The sequence below is a fragment of the Alligator mississippiensis genome, chromosome 3 (assembly GCF_030867095.1).
Source record: "Alligator mississippiensis isolate rAllMis1 chromosome 3, rAllMis1, whole genome shotgun sequence".
Lineage (NCBI taxonomy): Eukaryota > Metazoa > Chordata > Crocodylia > Alligatoridae > Alligator > Alligator mississippiensis.
In genome coordinates, this window is record NC_081826.1 from 125651511 (window position 1) to 125669459 (window position 17949).

At 40.3% G+C, this 17949-nt stretch overlaps 1 protein-coding gene across 8 annotated transcripts in view; it reads right to left on the reverse strand.

The window, feature by feature from the left end:
• The window catches only part of PIGN (phosphatidylinositol glycan anchor biosynthesis class N), a 170573-nt gene that overhangs the window by 113800 nt on the left and 38824 nt on the right, over positions 1-17949 (reverse strand). For all 8 annotated transcript variants that reach the window (XR_009460852.1, XM_059724379.1, XM_006258414.4 and 5 more), the window contains exons 4-7: positions 16571-16669; positions 9669-9775; positions 2572-2696; positions 747-877 (exon numbers count right to left, since the gene is read on the reverse strand). Coding sequence is in view for 7 of the 8 variants with exons in the window: in XM_059724379.1 (XP_059580362.1) it covers positions 747-877; positions 2572-2696; positions 9669-9775; positions 16571-16669 (462 nt within the window). In the remaining variant the exon portion in view is untranslated. The remainder of the gene's footprint in view (positions 1-746; positions 878-2571; positions 2697-9668; positions 9776-16570; positions 16670-17949) is intronic.

Consider the following 17949-nt stretch of genomic DNA (forward strand, 5'->3'; position numbering starts at 1 on the left):
ATAATCATATGGAAATTAATTTCCATAGGGAAGAAAGTAGAGTTTTATCAATCTGTAAAAGACTATATAGCTAAGCTTTTAAATATGTAACATGATCTTATACCTTTGCATAATTGGATTTTGCATAATTGGTAATGTGTTAAAATATTCTGGCAAGCAACTACTCTATCAAGTAGGAAATTTGAGTTGATCAAAGGATAAGACGTTAACAGTTTTTCACATGGAAACTATGTAAAGGTCTAATTTAACCCTTATGAAAAACTAGTCACTGATAATTAACGGTTTGACTTGTGTTCTAGCATTTGTAGGGGTTAAGTTAGGCCCCTGACCTGTCTTTAATTAGCTACTTTGAACTGTTTTTAAGCTCCTTGAAAAAGGTAGATATCTATTTAAATATCCCCCACCCCCAGCTAACTAGCTCATTCACAAAGGGAGTGAGAAAAGTCTGTTCTCTGCCTCTCCCAGGCAGCTGCTGAGCTGAACTTCTGCTTCTCCCTGGATACCCAATGCCTACTTCAGGTGTTAAGGTTAATTAGGTCCTCAGCAACCCCTTGCTTCTTTCCTAGCTATGGGAGAGTATACAAAGGCATTGTGATTCACGCATTGCATGAAGATAAAACCAAGCAATTAGCACAGACTGGTGGCTGCAGAGCCTTAGTAAGAATAGTATTTACAACCTGGTCATATATTAAAATCGGATGTTAGCCAATAACCACAGCAGACTGTACAGATTTAACAACTCTCACCCCAATCTGTCATTCCATGATCAGAAGTTACAATAAAGGCAGTTTTCCCATCATTTCCATAAAAATCCTCAAGAAGAGATACAATTTCTTTTATGCCTTCATCTACTTTTCTGATATTATCTTTATATTCCCTGTGAACAATAGAGAAAAATATACCACTTGAGTTAAAGTGACCTTTGAATTGCAGATTACACAGTGAGATGTACATGGTAAAACAGCCTTGTGTTTAAGGCAGACTTTTTGACTAGGGCCAGTGCTATAAGTTATAGGGATTCAAGCTATCAAAGAATCTGAGGTTCAAATTTCTCTTCCTCTATACACAAAACTAGTGGGGAAAAAGATGAGTTGACTTGCTGTAGTGCAGTCTGGAGGCTCCTAGTACTAGAAAATCTCAAGTGGATTCCTGTACTGTTAAGTCTAAGGTCAAATCTGCCTTTGACAAAAGAGTCTAGCTCAATCATCTGCAATAATAAGGCAAATTAAAGGTGAAGTACAATGCTTTAAAGAATTTTTAAAGAACTTTTATAGCACCTAATCTAAAACCCAGCAATTGGTAGACTTAAGTAAAAAAAATTGTAAAATTTTTTAGAAGTTACTATTAACCTATGAATAAAAGGTTCCCTTGATGGAGAGCTTGTCTTAAGAATTTCATGAACCATAAATGTTGTGGGTTCCAAACTGCTTTGTAGCAGGGCAAGACAGGGCTGTAAGATAATTTTTCATGGAAGGGGGAAAAATCAATAACTGTCTTCCTACTAAGCATTTTCTTACGGTTATGAAGCAGATCTTTAAATCAGGGGTTGGCAACTTGAGGCCCAGGGCCAGATCTAGCTTACAAAGAAGCTGGGTCTGACCCAACCTAGGGCAAAATGGGGGGAAATTGAGAGGCGCACAGCTGTGCCAAGCCACCCATCCCCTCCACAGCACCTTCTTCTGCAACCCTTCCTACTGCCCTCTTGTGCTTGAGCTTATCCTCACTGCAGAGGGGTTGGGTATCTGCAGCATGGGTAAGTGCAGACAGCTTGAGCTTTGGGAAGGGATGAAAGGGTAGTGGGCAAGGGGAGGCAGAGGGAAGAGATTTGCAACCCCACAGTAGGGGGTGTGGTTGCAAGCTCAGGACAAAAAGTTGCCTACCACTGTTTTAAGTAATAGAGATGGCTACTGAATGTCTTAGAGAACTCCAAAGCAGACGCGTGTCATGCTTCTAAGGTTTGCTCTAATAGGTGGTGGTAAAGGAAATACAGGACAACTAAACTTGGGAGTGAAGTGGAGAAAAGATTTTCATACGATGTTTCAAAATGCACCTGTAATGAGTTTGTTTCTTAAATTTTAATTTTGTTAAGCTGCCCAAAATAAAGATTTGTCACTCATCTACAATAAAAGCTGCAATTTTGGCCTTGTTATTCCTTAATTTCCTGTTTGCTGTGTAATTAAGATAGACTCTCAACTTTACCCCTTTGGGAATGTATAAGTTGCAGGTTTAAATTACCAGGTAGACAGTACTCCTAATATTCTAGTACTTTTCTATAGTTAAATTTATTACTCTTCTTGATAATTAGAATTAAGGGGTCTGCTAAAATTACCTATGGGCAAACTACTATAGCTAGATGCATTTTACTAAAATTCGACGTTGAGGCTTTAAACTGGTAAAACCCCAGGAAATTCATCAGGTAAGTTGTCATGGCAACCTAAACCCTTACACAACCTCAAAATCTGCAAAGCTCAGATATGCCATGAGAAATATTGTTTAAAAAAATGTGAATCAGGGCAAAAAGGTATGCGTGTTAAAAACAAATAAGGATTAATTTAGCATATGAAAAAGTACCTTGAGTTTGGCCGATGAGCATGTCCATTTGTATCTATTCCTAACAAATGAAGGAAGAGAATTACTTTTTCCTCATTTACTTTAGAAAACATGGTTTGATTACTTCTGGCAGCATGGAAGAAGTTCTATATGGAAAAAAATCAAAAGATTATTTTTAGCACCATGGGAATGGGGAGAAAAAGATATATGTCTTTTAAAATGCAGCTTTTATTAATACATTAATACCGCTTTAGAATTTGGCAGAAAAGGGGGGGAGCCTTACTTTATCCTTAGAGTAGGCTAATAACAACATTCTGGTAAAATCATCACTCCTGGGTCTTAGAGTTGTTCCTATCTTGCAGTAGCTAAGTTAAGCTTTTTGGTCCCTGCAGGCAGCTACAGCCAACCTTTTCCTTCTTTCTCCTCAGTGATGGTTAGACACTGCCTACGAATCTGACTTCTGCCTGTAACCTTCCACTGTTACTTGATTTAAAATGGAAAACGAATACAAGAAACTGATAGCTAAGAATATGTTGATATAGCTGAAGGCAGCACTGTGCAGAGCTGCCCCGGCTTGGCTCTCTGTGGAGAGAAACAGACATCACCTGACATCACATATGTGCTACCATAATGATTGTTATAGTAGCAAAAATGCTGAGCATCTAGAAATTCCTACTTTTTGTCATGCCACTTCAGTGGTGCAACAAAGCACTAATAAATGTTGCTACTTTCCTGTGGTATTTGGTCTGTAGCAAGAGAACGTGGGCAGCCTGGAGCACTCTCCCACCAACCTGGGCAGCTGCTCCAAGGGCTTGAGGGGCCTCACTCTGGACACCCCAGGTAGGATTGGTGCCTCAAGCCCCCAGGGCACCTGCCAGGGTTTCCCTACTTACAGAGACACCTGGGTCACATCTTTGTACGCAGGGAAAGACCACCTGGGTCCCAAAACTCAGGGAATTCTGGGTGCTCCATGCCAGTCCCCACAGGACCCTGGGCCTACACACTGGGACCCAGACTGACCTGTGCCTCATGCAGGGGCACATGAGCATGCGTCCTGACAGGAGTGCAGAAGCTGGGTAATCTCCAGCACCCTGCGCCTCCCTGAAGGGACCCACATTTACCCATGCCTCTGTATGAAGCATAAGTCAGCACGGGTCCTGGCACAGTGTCAGGGACTACCCCACTCCCACTCCCCATCCCCACACTGACTCATGCTTCACATGTAACCATGGGTCAGAGTGGACCCCTACATGGTTGCATGGGGTGCTGGGGGATTACCTAGCTCTCATGCCGCTTTGTGCCACCCTGTGCCAGGATCCATGCTGACCTGTGCCTCCGCATGAAGCACAAACCAGCATGGGACCTGACAACGAGGCATGGGAGCCAGGGAAGTTCTAGGGACCCACGTTTCCGTGCCAGTTAAAGTGCATCATTTGTAAACACAAATATTTTTCAAGGTTTAACCATCTTGAATGCCATCTTAAAAGAGGAACGCAAAGCCCCATGGTTCTCTCCAGCTGGATAAGTTCCTATGCCATTTCAAAAGTCCCATCTGCTTACACATAATTAAAACTTACTGTACCAAAAGTTTATCTGATAGTTAAAGTCTGATGGAGAGAGACACAGTAAGAAATACCAGTTTTCCTAACAGTTGTAGGCTTCACAAGAGTAGTGATTAATATAAGCATTGATTACTGCGTATACAATTCATATTAAGGCTTTGCTAGAGCACTGACCAAAGCAGACTTTACCAAAGGCCTTACCAAAGACCTCACACCTACCAGGCACTCGGACAGGAAGGTGCCTGTGAGGTTAGGCTTTACAGATCCTTGACAGAGCTGACTGATAAAGTTGATTACTGGATTTTCTCAAATACAACACCCACCTCCCCCCTCTACAGAATTGCGATGTGTATATTAAGCAGGGAAGCTAATCTTCTGACTGGGATAAAAGCATCCTGTTTGATTCCTGCTCCACAGTGCAGCAACAGTGGCATTATCATTCAGGCAGCTGAGGGAGTCGATTGACTTAATGCAGGGGTTGTCAACCAGGGGTACGCATACCCCCAGGTGTATTTGAGAAAGCCCTAAGTGCAATCCTTCAACAAATGTGTTAGTGAGGTGCTGCTTTGTACTTAATAAATATGGCTGAAGCTTTGCCACTGAACTAAGCCTACAGTCATTATTTTTCTAAGTCAAGTCTCCAAGGGATCATATGAAGCAGCACAGACAACCCCCTGAGAGGGCACTGCTACATGGAGAACTACACTGACCAACAGAACAGAAGATAACAGTTACCAACAACTTTCTTTCTGCACATTAGTCATCATTCTATTGATACAGTCAATTCAATAATGTGGAAAAAGCTAGAGAAGAGTCATTCAAATCTGGACAAGTGTTAAAAATTGTATCTGACCACCAGTAAAAAAAAAAGGTACAGGTCTACACTGGCTGCGTCTACACGAGATGCTGACTATGCACTTATTACAGCGCAGTCAGTATATGCAAGTATGAAATGACTGTACAGTAACCAGAGTTACTGCACAGTAGCATCACCGAACAGCTTTTAGGTGATGCTGACTGAGTAGTAGTGTCGCGTCACGCTTCGTGCCACGCAATGGTACTGCACAGGCAGCATCTTGTGTAGACGTGGCCACTGCATAGGAAAATATCTTCTAGAAATCAACAAAAATGGAAATTCTACTTTCAAGAGACAATCCTGATCTGAGAAAGAGGCCTTTATGATAAAACCATAGTTAAAGCTGCATGTACACATACACACAGAAGGGAAAGCATTTTGACCTGTGCATTAATGGATGCACAAACAGGAATGCTGGTGTATTTTTAAATCTAGGGACAAAGTATTCCCAGTTATTCATAGGTTAATAGTAACTTCTAAAAAAAATTTTACAATTTTTTTTACTTAAGTCTGCCAATTACTGGGTTTTAGATTAGGTGCTATAAAAGTTCTTTAAAAATTCTTTAAAGCATTGTACTTCACCTTTAATATTTGCCTCATTATTGCAGATGATTGAGCTAGACTCTTTTGTCAAAGGCAGATTTGACCTTAGACTTAACAGTACAGGAATCCACCTGAGATTTTCTAGTACTAGGAGCCTCCAGACTGCACTACAGCAAGTCAACTCATCTTTTTCCCCACTAGTTTCATGTATAGAGGAAGAGAAATTTGAACCTCAGATTCTTTGATAGCTTGAATCCCCAAAACTTAAAGCATTGGCCCTAGTCAAAAAGTCTGCCTTAAACACAAGGCTGTTCTACCATGTACATCTCACTCTGTAATCTGCAATTCATTTGAAAATCTGTGCATGTACAGCCCTAGCACTGTCCAAAGGTAATGCTGTGCTATATTTGTAAAGGGAGGAAAAAGTAACAGCTAAGGTTTTAAAATTTTTACAAAGTCTATTAGTAGGAATGTTGTTGCTATAAACCAAGAACCCCATGGAAAATGAATTACAGCTCATAACAATTAACTTTCCCCGACTCTGTATTCCCCTGGAAATAACATTCCTCTTCCTTTAGGAATTATCATATTCTTTTACACAATTAGAGGGTTTATCTATTTAACTACTCTTATTTGATCCATAACTACTTCTCCATGCTCCACAGGTTTACTGTCCTTTTCCTTTAAGAGATCATTTCATTTACATAATGGAGTTGAATAAAGGAATTATTCTACTTGGTATTTAGCTTAGGCTGTATCTGCTTCTTTTCCACACCTGAGGAAAGGCATTTTGTGCCCAAAAGCTTATCCAACAAAAGATATTACCAACCAAAGCTTGTTTTTTTTGCTAGACAGAAACTGTTTTGATTCTGCAAGATGCAAGTCTCTGTGGAAAATGTGAGATGTAATGATAGCATGACCTTTGGAAGAGGAACCAAAATTCATAGGATCATTGGAAAGTTGGGTTGGTAGGGACCTCAAACAGTCATCTAAGTTCAGTCCCCTGCACAGGGCAGGATCATCCCTTACTAAACTATCCCAGCCAAGTGTTTCATAGTAGCTAGGGTCAGGAGGGACCTGAACAGATCACCTAGCCTGACCCCCTGCCACAGGCAGGAATGAATGCTGGGTTCACAAGACCCCAGACAGGTGATCATCCAACCTCCTCTTGAATATGCCCAAGGTAGGAGGGAGGATCACTTCCCTGGGAAGTTGGTTCCAGATTTTGGCCACCCTAACTGTAAAATATTGCCTTCTGATCTCCAACCTAAACCTATTCTCCATCAGCTTATGACCATTGTTCCTTGTCACCCCAGGTAATGCTGGGGAGAAGAGAGCTCTGCCTATTTGCTGTTGATCCCCACTGATGAGCTTGTAGGCAGCCACCAGGTCCCCCCTCAGCCTCCTCTTGCTGAGGCTGAACAGGTTTAGGTCCTTCAGTCTCTCCTCATAGGGCCTGTCCTGCTGCCCTCTCACCAAGCGGGTGGCCTTCCTCTGAACCCTCTCCAGGCTGGCCACATCCCTTTTGAAGTGCAGTGCCCAGTACTGGATGCAGTACTCCAACTGCAGCCTGACCAAAGTTGCATAGAGGGGGAGTATCACTTCTCTGGACTGGCTTGAGATGCACCTTTGGATGTATGACAAGGTATGGCTGGCCTTGCTGGCTGCAGTCTGGCATTGGTGGCTCACGTTCATCTTGGAGTCAATAATGACTCTGAGATCCCTTTCCACCTCTGTGCTTTCAAGAAGGGAACTCCCCAGCCTGTATGTATGCTGTGGATTCCTTCTCCCAAGGTGCAGCACCCTGCATTTGTCTACGCTGAACCCCATCTTATTCTCATCTGCCCACTTTTGTAGTCTGTCTAAATCTAGTTGACAGAATCTGTTACTCTAACTTACTCTTGAAAACTATTTATAAAGGACGGAGATTCCACATCTTCTGTTCCACTGTTTGGCAACCCTCACAGTTGGAATGTTCCTCTAATTTCAAACCTAAATTTCTCCTGCTGCAGCTTAAGGCCATTTCTCCTAGCCCTGTCCCCTACAGACAGAGAAAAGCCCATCTCCATCCTCTCCAATATGACCCTTCAGGTATCTGAAGTACATTATATGGTAGGAACAGAAGGGGGATGAGGGGAGGGGGAAAATCGAGATGAGAAACAAGTAAATTAAGCTAGTCACCTATGTGTGTATATAGTTGTTAGTTAAAGAGACTGAACTGAACCTAACTGTCCTGTATTGTACTAGGTGAAGGTATTACAAATATTATGAGCAGACTATACTTGTAATCATTATGCCTTGTGCTAGGTGACCTTAACTGATGTCTTTTATATATGGGTCACTGTAGCTGGTTTTGCATGCTTGTGCAAGGAGGCAGAGAGCATAAGGAACCATCTCTCATGATGACCACCTCCATACACAAACTTGAGTCAGTTTTTTTCACACAGTTGGATAAACCTGCATGAATCCTTGTGCAGGCAAACATCCATTTAAACATTAGTTATGGCAATTTTTGGAGGCAAACAGTTTTATAAGTGCAAATTCATCTGAAACACAAGTCAATTTTATATCAGTTCAAGAGCATCCATACAAAGTTGCACCCATACAATTAAGTCAACCAGTCATTTTAAAACTATCATGCTTTCCATTAAAGTAAAGCAACAGCAAGGTTAAATCAGGTCAGGGAGACCAACAGCAGTGTTTGTACTCAGACTACATATCTGCATCATAATTTACCTTGTCAGACAACGGCATGCTCAGAATGTATTGGACTGCAACACAAATCAAGGCTGTATACTTTTAGTTACTCTCATCCCTAACCTACCATACTCTTTCTGATGTGAAAGAAGCAGGAGTGGCCTTACAGCGTCTTGAAAGCTGCTGTATGCACCATGGAGTAATACTATGCCTAGGTCCCAAGGCAGGTAGAGAATAAGAGACATTCTTGGCCTACCCAATAAATTCAAAATGATACTACATAAGATGCTGACAGAATTCAAAGCAACATTTCAGGTTTGAATCCTCATTAGCTGTGTTTTCTCCCCAATGCAGCAGAGGCACTTATTTGAACTACACTGACAAAAGAAGCTCACATTCAGCAAGTCTCACTTGCCTTCCTAGAAGCACTCATTCGTTTGTAACAGAAGGGTTGATTAATGGAATGGATGTTTTACACTAGTTAATTGCATATCTAACTTTCATGCTGTCAGCAAGTTAAATTGACAGGAATGTCGCAGGAAGTGTTTTTTCCCCAGAGCAAGAGTATACATATAATAATGAACCATTTGTTCTGGTAAAGTAACATCACTAAAGGTATGTCTCTACCATTATCATTGGCACATACTTGAGTTACATGTCTTGAATTGAATTTAAATTCATCTCTTTCCTGGGACCAGTGCAGCTCCAAATGTCTGTAGGCTTGAACAGGTGTTCAAGCATAGCATGAACTGACAAATACAAGTATACTTGAAGGTATGAAGTTTGCCCTGTAATACTCACACTCATGATGCATAACTATATTACATGTCCAGAAAGAGTGAGAGAGTGGAAGTTTTTTTTGGGGGGGAATAACATTTTTACTGAGTTTGGAAGCAAACTTCTTATGTGAAAGAAGCTGTTAAACGCAATGAATGTGAAATGCCTGCACATCATTCCTTGGAATAAAGCCTCGCATAATTTGCCATCAAGAAAACAACAATGAAGATCTTGCAGGACTTTCCCAAATTATACACAAAAATTGCTGGCTCCCCCACACCACAATGCTTTCATGAATAAAATCTGATTATTAAGTATGTTAAGTATGGTGACTGCAGATATGTTGCCATTTCAGTAAGAGTTCTCAGAAACGGTCACACTGCTGTTAAACATGCCTTATTTCAGGATTCATACCTAGGTTAAAATACTTTGTTAAAGGAGCACAAGGCAAGCCTTGTAGAAAAGAATAGCAGGTGAAAACATTATTAGGGTCCAATTGACAAGTACTTCAGACAAGTGATGGCAGTTAGTAAGGATATATGTAAATTCTGGCTCATATTACATGAATTCTTGGTCTTCAATACAAAGGTAGAGGAAAGTGTTTTCTTCAGCTTCTGAGTAGAAACACCATCACCGCTGCCTTTCATGCGTACATAATGTGAAATAAAGAAATTTTTATTCACCTTAACATTGTCAAAAACCCAGGTATCTAGTACCATTGCATCTTCTGCTCCAAAGTCTTCTTTCTCTGCTGTGTAACAGTAAGTATAAACATGATCCCCGCTGGCACCTGCAAAAAGGACAAAAATGCAATATGGATAGGAACAAGATCATTCAATTCTCCTTGCCTTAATTAAAAATACAGTTCATGAAGGCAGGAACAGAAATCAATAACTCCATAGAAAAACAAGAACCAAAACTAAACGAGTTATCTACTAACATTACCTTCCTCCATTTCTGGGATTTTAACTTTTAGTTGATCAGCTGATACATCTTTAGGGTTATGTCAGAAATGCCTTTATGTTGCTGCTTCTCCCTATTTTCCCTTCAGTTTGAGAGGCATCAACGTTGGAAAGACAGATAAGATGGCAGTAGGTTCTATTTTATTAGGAAAACGCAGGGATACAGAATTTAAATACGACATGACAGGTGTTTGGGCAAGAGGAGATTTTCATGCAGGACCATGAAAATTGTGGTCCATATGTGAATTTAGACTCAGGATCTTACTGTATTCTTCTTGCTCAGTGATTGGAGCACTGCCTTGAAATTAAGCAGAGAGTTTAAGAGAAGGTCCCCTCAATACCCAATTTCACTGCTAATGCTGCAGCGTCAGTCAAAATATTGAACTGCACTCCTATTAATCAAGAATTAGCAATCAAAGCTGCAGGAAACAAAGATGATCAAAAATCTTCACTTTTAAGTCAGAAAACAAGGTTTCTGATTTCCAGAATATAAACCTAATGTGAAACTATGAAAGACAACCCCATTTCAAAATATTTTTTTAATAAAAGATCACACACAAATATAAAAGAAGGGTGAAGAAAGCAATAAGGAAGATAGAAAGTAGTGTTTTCAGTCAGATCTGCAGGGAATAGCTCACTGCTAAAAACTAAAAAGGAAGGCTTTGGAACAGATTTGAGATATTTACAGTCTTCAAAGCCCTACATCTTTAAAAATGTATGCCTGATGTATAAAGAATTAGGAGTCAAAGCAAGTAAGAATTTTTAAGGCAAAAATTTCTAGATGTACAATTTCTGGATGGGTCCACTGATGTGGAAAAGAGCATCTTGACACAACAGGCACATTCTGTACTTGATAAAGGCTAACACTCCAGCTTGTGGGAAGGAGGAAACAAAATACATCAAGGAATTCAATTTGTGAAGTTCTGAAGTGATCTAAAATCAGGAGAGGCATAATAAGGTTCTCCAGGCAATGGCTAAGTTGTTGAAGCCTCACGAAGCCATTTTCATTTCCATTATTTTGCATAAACTGCCAAAAGGAAAGTGTTCTCCTGTCAATTGATGGCCAGAGAGAATCCAGCTGATTTCTCAGTTACTTCACTTACACAGAGCAACTTGGTAGAGTTCCAGGTAAACTTACCAAAAAATCAAGACCTGGTGTTTACCTGGATTATACCCAAGGGTTCAAGAGTGTCACTGGTATTTTAAATAGTGTTGTGATCCCAGAAAAAAAATGTAAGAAACAAGGATTTCACAAAGATGGTATATTTTATTGAACCAACTGTGTAAGTGGAAAGGAAACAAGCTTTCGGGTACCAAGTAGCCTTCCGCAGGTCATGAGTGTCACAGGCATTTTAGGCTGGAGATAAGAGTAACAGCAGCTGCTTCCATGAGGGGCAACTTATTTATAAATCCAGCGCACACGCTGCCATTTGCCAACTAGTATCAGTCTGATACTATCAGAAGGGGAAGTAAAATACACCAAGACCCTTTTTTTAAAAGTAGTATTTAGGGAGTTTCTCTCAGTGGAAAGCAAGCAGAGTTCATTACTGAGTTTTGATATTACAGGATGATTCAGCATCATACTGTTTTGTGGTGATAGGACAGAGCCAGCAGAAAAACTGGAATGGATCTAAAACAAGCTTCTGTCCCTAAAAATGGACAGAGTTGGGGTGGGAGAGAATCAAATATGTGCCTGTATGGGCTGAATCCATCTCTGCTGCTACTCACCCTACTTTCTACCAAGGTAAAGAAACTGCACGGCAGGCCCTTTCCTGAAAAATTCTGGACCACCTGGAATAACTTAAAGCATCTTCAATGATTACATATTTAGTTACTTTATGACACTTCAAAAGATAATATTATGCAATACTATTTCCTTATCTTTGTAGAGGGAGCAGGAAGGAGAAGGCGGCAAGGAATGAGAAATACACATTCTTTGACAAGAAATAAGAAACACAAGTGTTTTTCTTATTGTAGTAATGTACTAGCTGCTTGCTTTCACTACAGGGAAAATTAGGTTCTCAGAAACTTCCCCACCTTGTGCTAGTTCCTCCCACAGATTTTCCTGTCTGACAGTTTCTTGGCACTATAAAGGATCAGAATACTACTGTTAACAACAGATTGCAACCTCATAGTAGGTAGAAGTCATGGTCAAGGACAACATGAGGTCTGCATGGTCAGCATCTTCACAGGCAATGCATGCCAATCATTGGGTTGGGAGCTTGAATTGCTAGTGAAGAAACAGGTGCACTACACAGTCGCATGCTGTTAGAACAGAATAAGATGGCAGGTGTGCTATACGTAAATCAGCAAGTGTCAGGCTGCTTCAAGAATAAAAAGAAGTTACTTGCAAAAGTAAACAAGCTTAGAAGCAATTGCTTGCATGGATGCACTGTGGGTGATGTTCATATATCTTGGTGCAAAGCTGCAAAAGCTGGAACTTCTGAACAGCAGTGCCTGATTGAAACTGTAGTGTACACTGCCTAGATCACACTCCCCCACACCACTTCACTTCAGGATTCCCCACCACTGCTCAGTTCAGTCTAATAAGTGCCAGTAGCGGCCTGTGACATCCAGTAATCCCCTTTGAACTCAAATATTCTGCTGACTATGAAGCGCAAAACGTTTCCATTGTCAACTGTCAAGCTACCAGTGAACTGTTCCTATGCTGCTGCAAAACTATTTTAGCACAGATGAGGCCAACTCACCAGCTTCAAACTTTAAGCTGTTCTTTCCTCTGGAAAGCCGAGCTTGAGTTCTGCTACTGAGACTATTCCTAGGTTGGAAGGTCTCATATAGAGTCACCAGACGAGACTCTACTCAGATGGACATCTGAGTCTGGGTGAAAGGAAGACATCCACCAGCAAATCTTAGCTGACGCCTATGAGTCAAGCTGAGCTAGGGAGAAGGCAAGAAGCAGCTAAGAGAAGGATCTGCATGAAATGAGGTGGGAGTATGGGCAGCAAAGGTGGTAAAATCAGACACAAGTGTCTTTTTTTTCCGGACAGTGTAGGAGGAAAAGTTATATTTCTATTTATGTCCACATCTTGAAAGCAGTCTACTGAAGTCCCTGGAGACTCTGGTTGTTTAGCTAGTTTTAAAGCTAAATTTCACAGACACCAAAGTCAAGATCTTCCCTCTGCAAAAATTAAACCACATTTGATATTATGAGCATTCTAAACAATCTCTGAAAAATTAGTATGTAAATATTGAAAATAAGTGATAAAGAAATAGGAATTTTAATACTGCTTTAACAGCAAACATGCTGCACATTAACTATGAAATTGTTTTAGACATCCACATGATCAACACATTAAACCATATAAAAAATATTTTTCACTAAAGTTCAGATTTAAGGGTCAATTTTTGTTACTTATTTTTTCCTCAACTGTTTATCTCTTACCCACTTTTTTCCTGGGTCCAAAGAATCCAACAAAACTTAGATTTAGGTTTTCTATTGGAACTGTTAACTTTTAAAAGGTAACAGATTTATCAACCTTGGAAACATGAGGCAAAAACACTAAGATAAAGCAATTCACTTTTTATTCATCAATCTATACAAAAGGAAATAAACCCATTTAATAAAAAAAGAACATAAACTACAACAACCCAGTCACTTGCAATGAAAAAAAATTGACATTTTTCATGAAGTATAAATCAGAAAAATCACAAAAAGGCGGTAACAATTTATTTAATTTTTTTCTACATTTTAGAAATTCAGGTATGTGTTATATTTTTCTTGGAAAACTATAGATGCTTGAAAAAATAAGACAGATATAGAAGAAAGAAATTATACCTAATTTAAGAATTGCTCCTTCAATGAGGGCATCTCATGTCTTCTGTTTATTAGGCAATTTAGATGTGTCAACAGTTAGAAGAAAACTCTCTTTAAAGAGGTAGAACAGGGGCCAGCTATGTTTTTGGGCAGACTGCCAAAAACGTCCACAACCTCAACTTGTAAGATGTTGGCATGCCAGGAGCAGACGGCCGGGGGAGTCGCAAGGGGCCTGATCCTTGTTGTGGCAGTGCAGTCCCGGCCCCTTCCCCGCCATCCACCCTGCGGCACACATGCTAAGCAAAATGTCTTTGCATGCCACACACTGGCACCGGTGCTGGGAGTTGCCTAACCCTGAGATAGAATACGCACCATGCTGAAAAAGGTTCCAATTCACTGCTCAAAAAGTAAGGCTTTAAAACTGGGGTGGGGGGCAATTATTTTGGGCAGAGGGCTGCTTACTGAGTTTTGGCAAGCCATCAAGGGCTGCATGATAGGCAGCCAGGGGCAGATAAATATTAATTTTCTACATTTTTTAGGGGCCCCGCAGGCCAGACAGAATGGCCTGGTGGGCCACATCCGGCCCCCGGGCCGCATTTTGCCCACCCCTGCTTTAAAATGTAGGAAGCAAATCATAAACATACTAAAAAGGGAAGATAACCCTTGGGGTTCCGTATGCATTAAAGCAGCAAATGGGCAAAAGATCATTCTCTCATACTCCTTTTGTGTCACTCTTAACTAGTCTTTCCTCACTAGTGTTGGTGCTTTCCTAGAAGACTATATTTAAGCATGGTTGGTAGTGTTTTTCCTTACTTCACTGTAGATGAGACAGCACATTGATCCTATAGGAGTTCTACTAAAATCTGAGTAATCACAGTATATTTAACTGGTGCAACCATAATCTATGAAATTGAACTCATTGCCAGTTAACAGGCAAGAGACTCTTCACACAACTGTTCAAACTGGATAGCTGGGATAATGCTGCGAGTGAAATTTCAATTTTGATGACAAAAAGAAAGGACCATCATCTAGTAAGTAGTCTGCACTGCTAGCAAATGAACTTTGCTGCAAGTGAGTTTTCCTTACTAATACAGAATGAGTTAATTAACTCCCTCTTTGAAATGACTGATTACAATCCAGTTCCCAGGGTTGCAACTGTTTGATGATCAGCTTCAACATGCTGCTGTACGGGTAGTTTCTGAGTATCTCTCAAATGAAACCAGTACAGGATAGTTCAGTGTAATAAAGCTAAAATAATTTCCGAGCTCCCCAAATGTTTTCCCAAGAACATATGGCTGAAAAATGTCAACAATCTGCCAAAAGGCGGAGCTGAATACCATCTCTTCCATGACCCAAATCCAAGCCTCAAACAAAGGTCCTGAGAAAACACAAGTAACCAAGAAGCGATTGTTGGACAGCCTGTCAGAAAGCATTTAAGACAGATACATAACTGGAAAAACAGAGGGAAGGAAATTCTTAATCTAATCTCCAAATCTATCAGAGCTCAGGCAAAATACAAGTATTGCCACGAAATGTTTAGGACTTTTGTCAGTTCTAAAATGGTGCTGGGGGACAAGATCAGCAAACTGTAGTCACACCCGGCTGCAAATATTTTCTTGGCTGAAGGAAAGAGGAAGGAAGAAAGAAGTAAGGGAAGGACAGGGTTGTTCCTTTATATCCTCTTTCAGCTGCAAGGGGCCTTGATTTGTCCTTTCTACCCTCTGTTTACATGACTTAAATTCCTAGAACACAAAGAATGCAGCTGCCAGTCTTCTGACAGAAGATGAATGGGATTCCCTTGTGAGGCTCCTTAATTAGCTGAAATGTCACTGCTGATGGTAATATCAACAATTCTTGCCCTGCAAGGGCCAAGTTTGCTATCTTTACTCTTCCAGTCCATGGGGGAAAAATTCAGTACTATGCATCCAAGCCTTATCTTAAGGACAGTCTGTGTTTGTACTCCTATATACTGTACTCTCATTTATATTTTACTGTTAGAAGGGGAAAAACATAATAAATTCCTTTACCATCTAATACATCAATCAGGCACCATACCAGATGAGGAAAGTGATATCTAATACCAGCTCATAATGAAAACTATATATCAAATATACAGACTTTAATAAAAGTTAAACTACAAAAACGTACTTTTTGCACTATCAAAATGGAAAGTTAGACAATCAGTCTTAAAGCTCAAATTGCTCCACTGGACACAGCTCACAGAAAGCAGGGAGCTGCAAAAAAGCCTGGTGGTGGAAGGTGTAGCCTGTTGCCTTGGTAAGCCCAGCACTCTGTGCTGGCAGAGACACCAAGGGAGGGGAGAAAGCCTTTGTCCTCTTGGAGGCATTTTGAAACCCTAAGTGCATGGAAGGAACAGGTTTTTGTACTCACTTAGTAGAAAAAGTAAGACTGCCTCTTCCCCTTGTACGGCATATACATGGGTACGTAAGATATAAGAATAGACCAATATTGGTAGTAAGAAATTCTGCTTTTTTTAAAAAAAAGAAAGACAAAAGCATGTTCCTTTTTTAGTCTGCCAACAATTTTCTCTACCCTATATTTACAGCAAATGGTAGACAACACACATCAGCATGCAATGTAGTGTGACACTACAACTGCATATTACTGATGTCATTGATGAAGATTTCAGTTCACTCACTAGAAAAGGACTTCTATTACTCATGTAGCACTTCCACGGGATTTTATTCATTATATGTGAATATATAGTTTATAATAATGATAACAATTTAAACAACTGCTTACTATTAGAAAGGGCAAAAAAAATTTATTCGGACTTTTTTCTACTTTTAAGTATTGACAATGGAAGATACTGAAAATCTAAGCTTACCTTTGGCAAACATAGGCAAAATATCTGGGCTTCCCCAGCTCCAAGTATATTTACTTTCATTGAAAACTGAATCAAATTCCACAGGGTTCTCCTTCCACCCTGTCAAGCAAAGAAAACACTGATTTTAATGCAGTCGCCAAAGCATAACGGAGCCAGATGTGGTTGACTATATAAAGATTTCAAGCACAGCAGCAACTAGGGGACAATTTTTAAGTCTCTCCTGTGGTACTTCATAGTAGATACTATAGTTAAGACTGTATTTTTACTCGCATTTTAACACCATTTGTATATAATCATCAACACAAAAGTATTCCTTTTTGGCTGATATTTTACAGTTGGTCTCTGCCCAAATGCAATGGCTTAGAAAGTCTAAGCCACGTCCTTTCACATTTTTCAGATATGCAAGTTACTATTTTTCTCAAAGAAAGAAGACTTCTAGATTTTATATCATAGGTGACTCATATGGGGGACATGTGCCTACCCTGAGATTGGCCACTGCCGGCTTCTGTGGGCGGTCGCCACTTTCCACTCCCTCCCCTCCCGCCACCAGCTTCTGCAGGTGGTTGCCACTTGCCACCCCACCGCCAACGCCAATGCCCACAAATTGTGTACCCCTCCAAGTCTCAGGAGGCACCAGTCATTTATGCTTTATATATTGAGCATGTACAATTAATAGAAAGCTGAACTTTACTTTCACCATTCAAGTAGGCAGTACTCACTGAAGGTTATCCTAATGGCTAATATCCATATACTAAAGGAAGGTTTGGCCTTTACCATTTCTACCACAAAGTTCCCACTAACGTAGGAGTTCTAGTAGGCTAGTTCCCACTAAAGGAGGCTGTCTAGATTGAAAAACAACAAGCAGCTTTCCTGTCATGCTAGAAGGTTCAGACACCCAGGCACTTGAGAAAAAGAAAGAGGTCTCCTACACACACATTTTTTCAAGCAGAAGGCAGGGCAGGATGGTACCTAAGAGACTAACTTCAGACAAACATGGCTAACTACCACTCTACATTTTTTCAAGCAAATTGGAGGGGCAGGAGTATAATTTCATTTTCCAATAATGAAATTGGTAATCTATTTGGTTTGATCTCAGAGCACAGGCTGAGTGCCTGTTGCTAAAAATACCTTTTAAATTAAAAAGAACAAACAAGTAGATAATTGTGGGGCTCATGCATTAGATCCAATCACACCTCTACCTGCATGTGAAGAGGAGGCCTTTCAATTTAAGGTGCCATACAAACTAGCCTTAAAATATTCAACATTAAATGTGGACTATTTTTATGGATGGTTTACCATTTTATGGTATCTTAAGTTAGATTTATATTTAGCACTGTTACTATTCATGTTGTGTGTGCTAGGAACCTTACATTTATCAA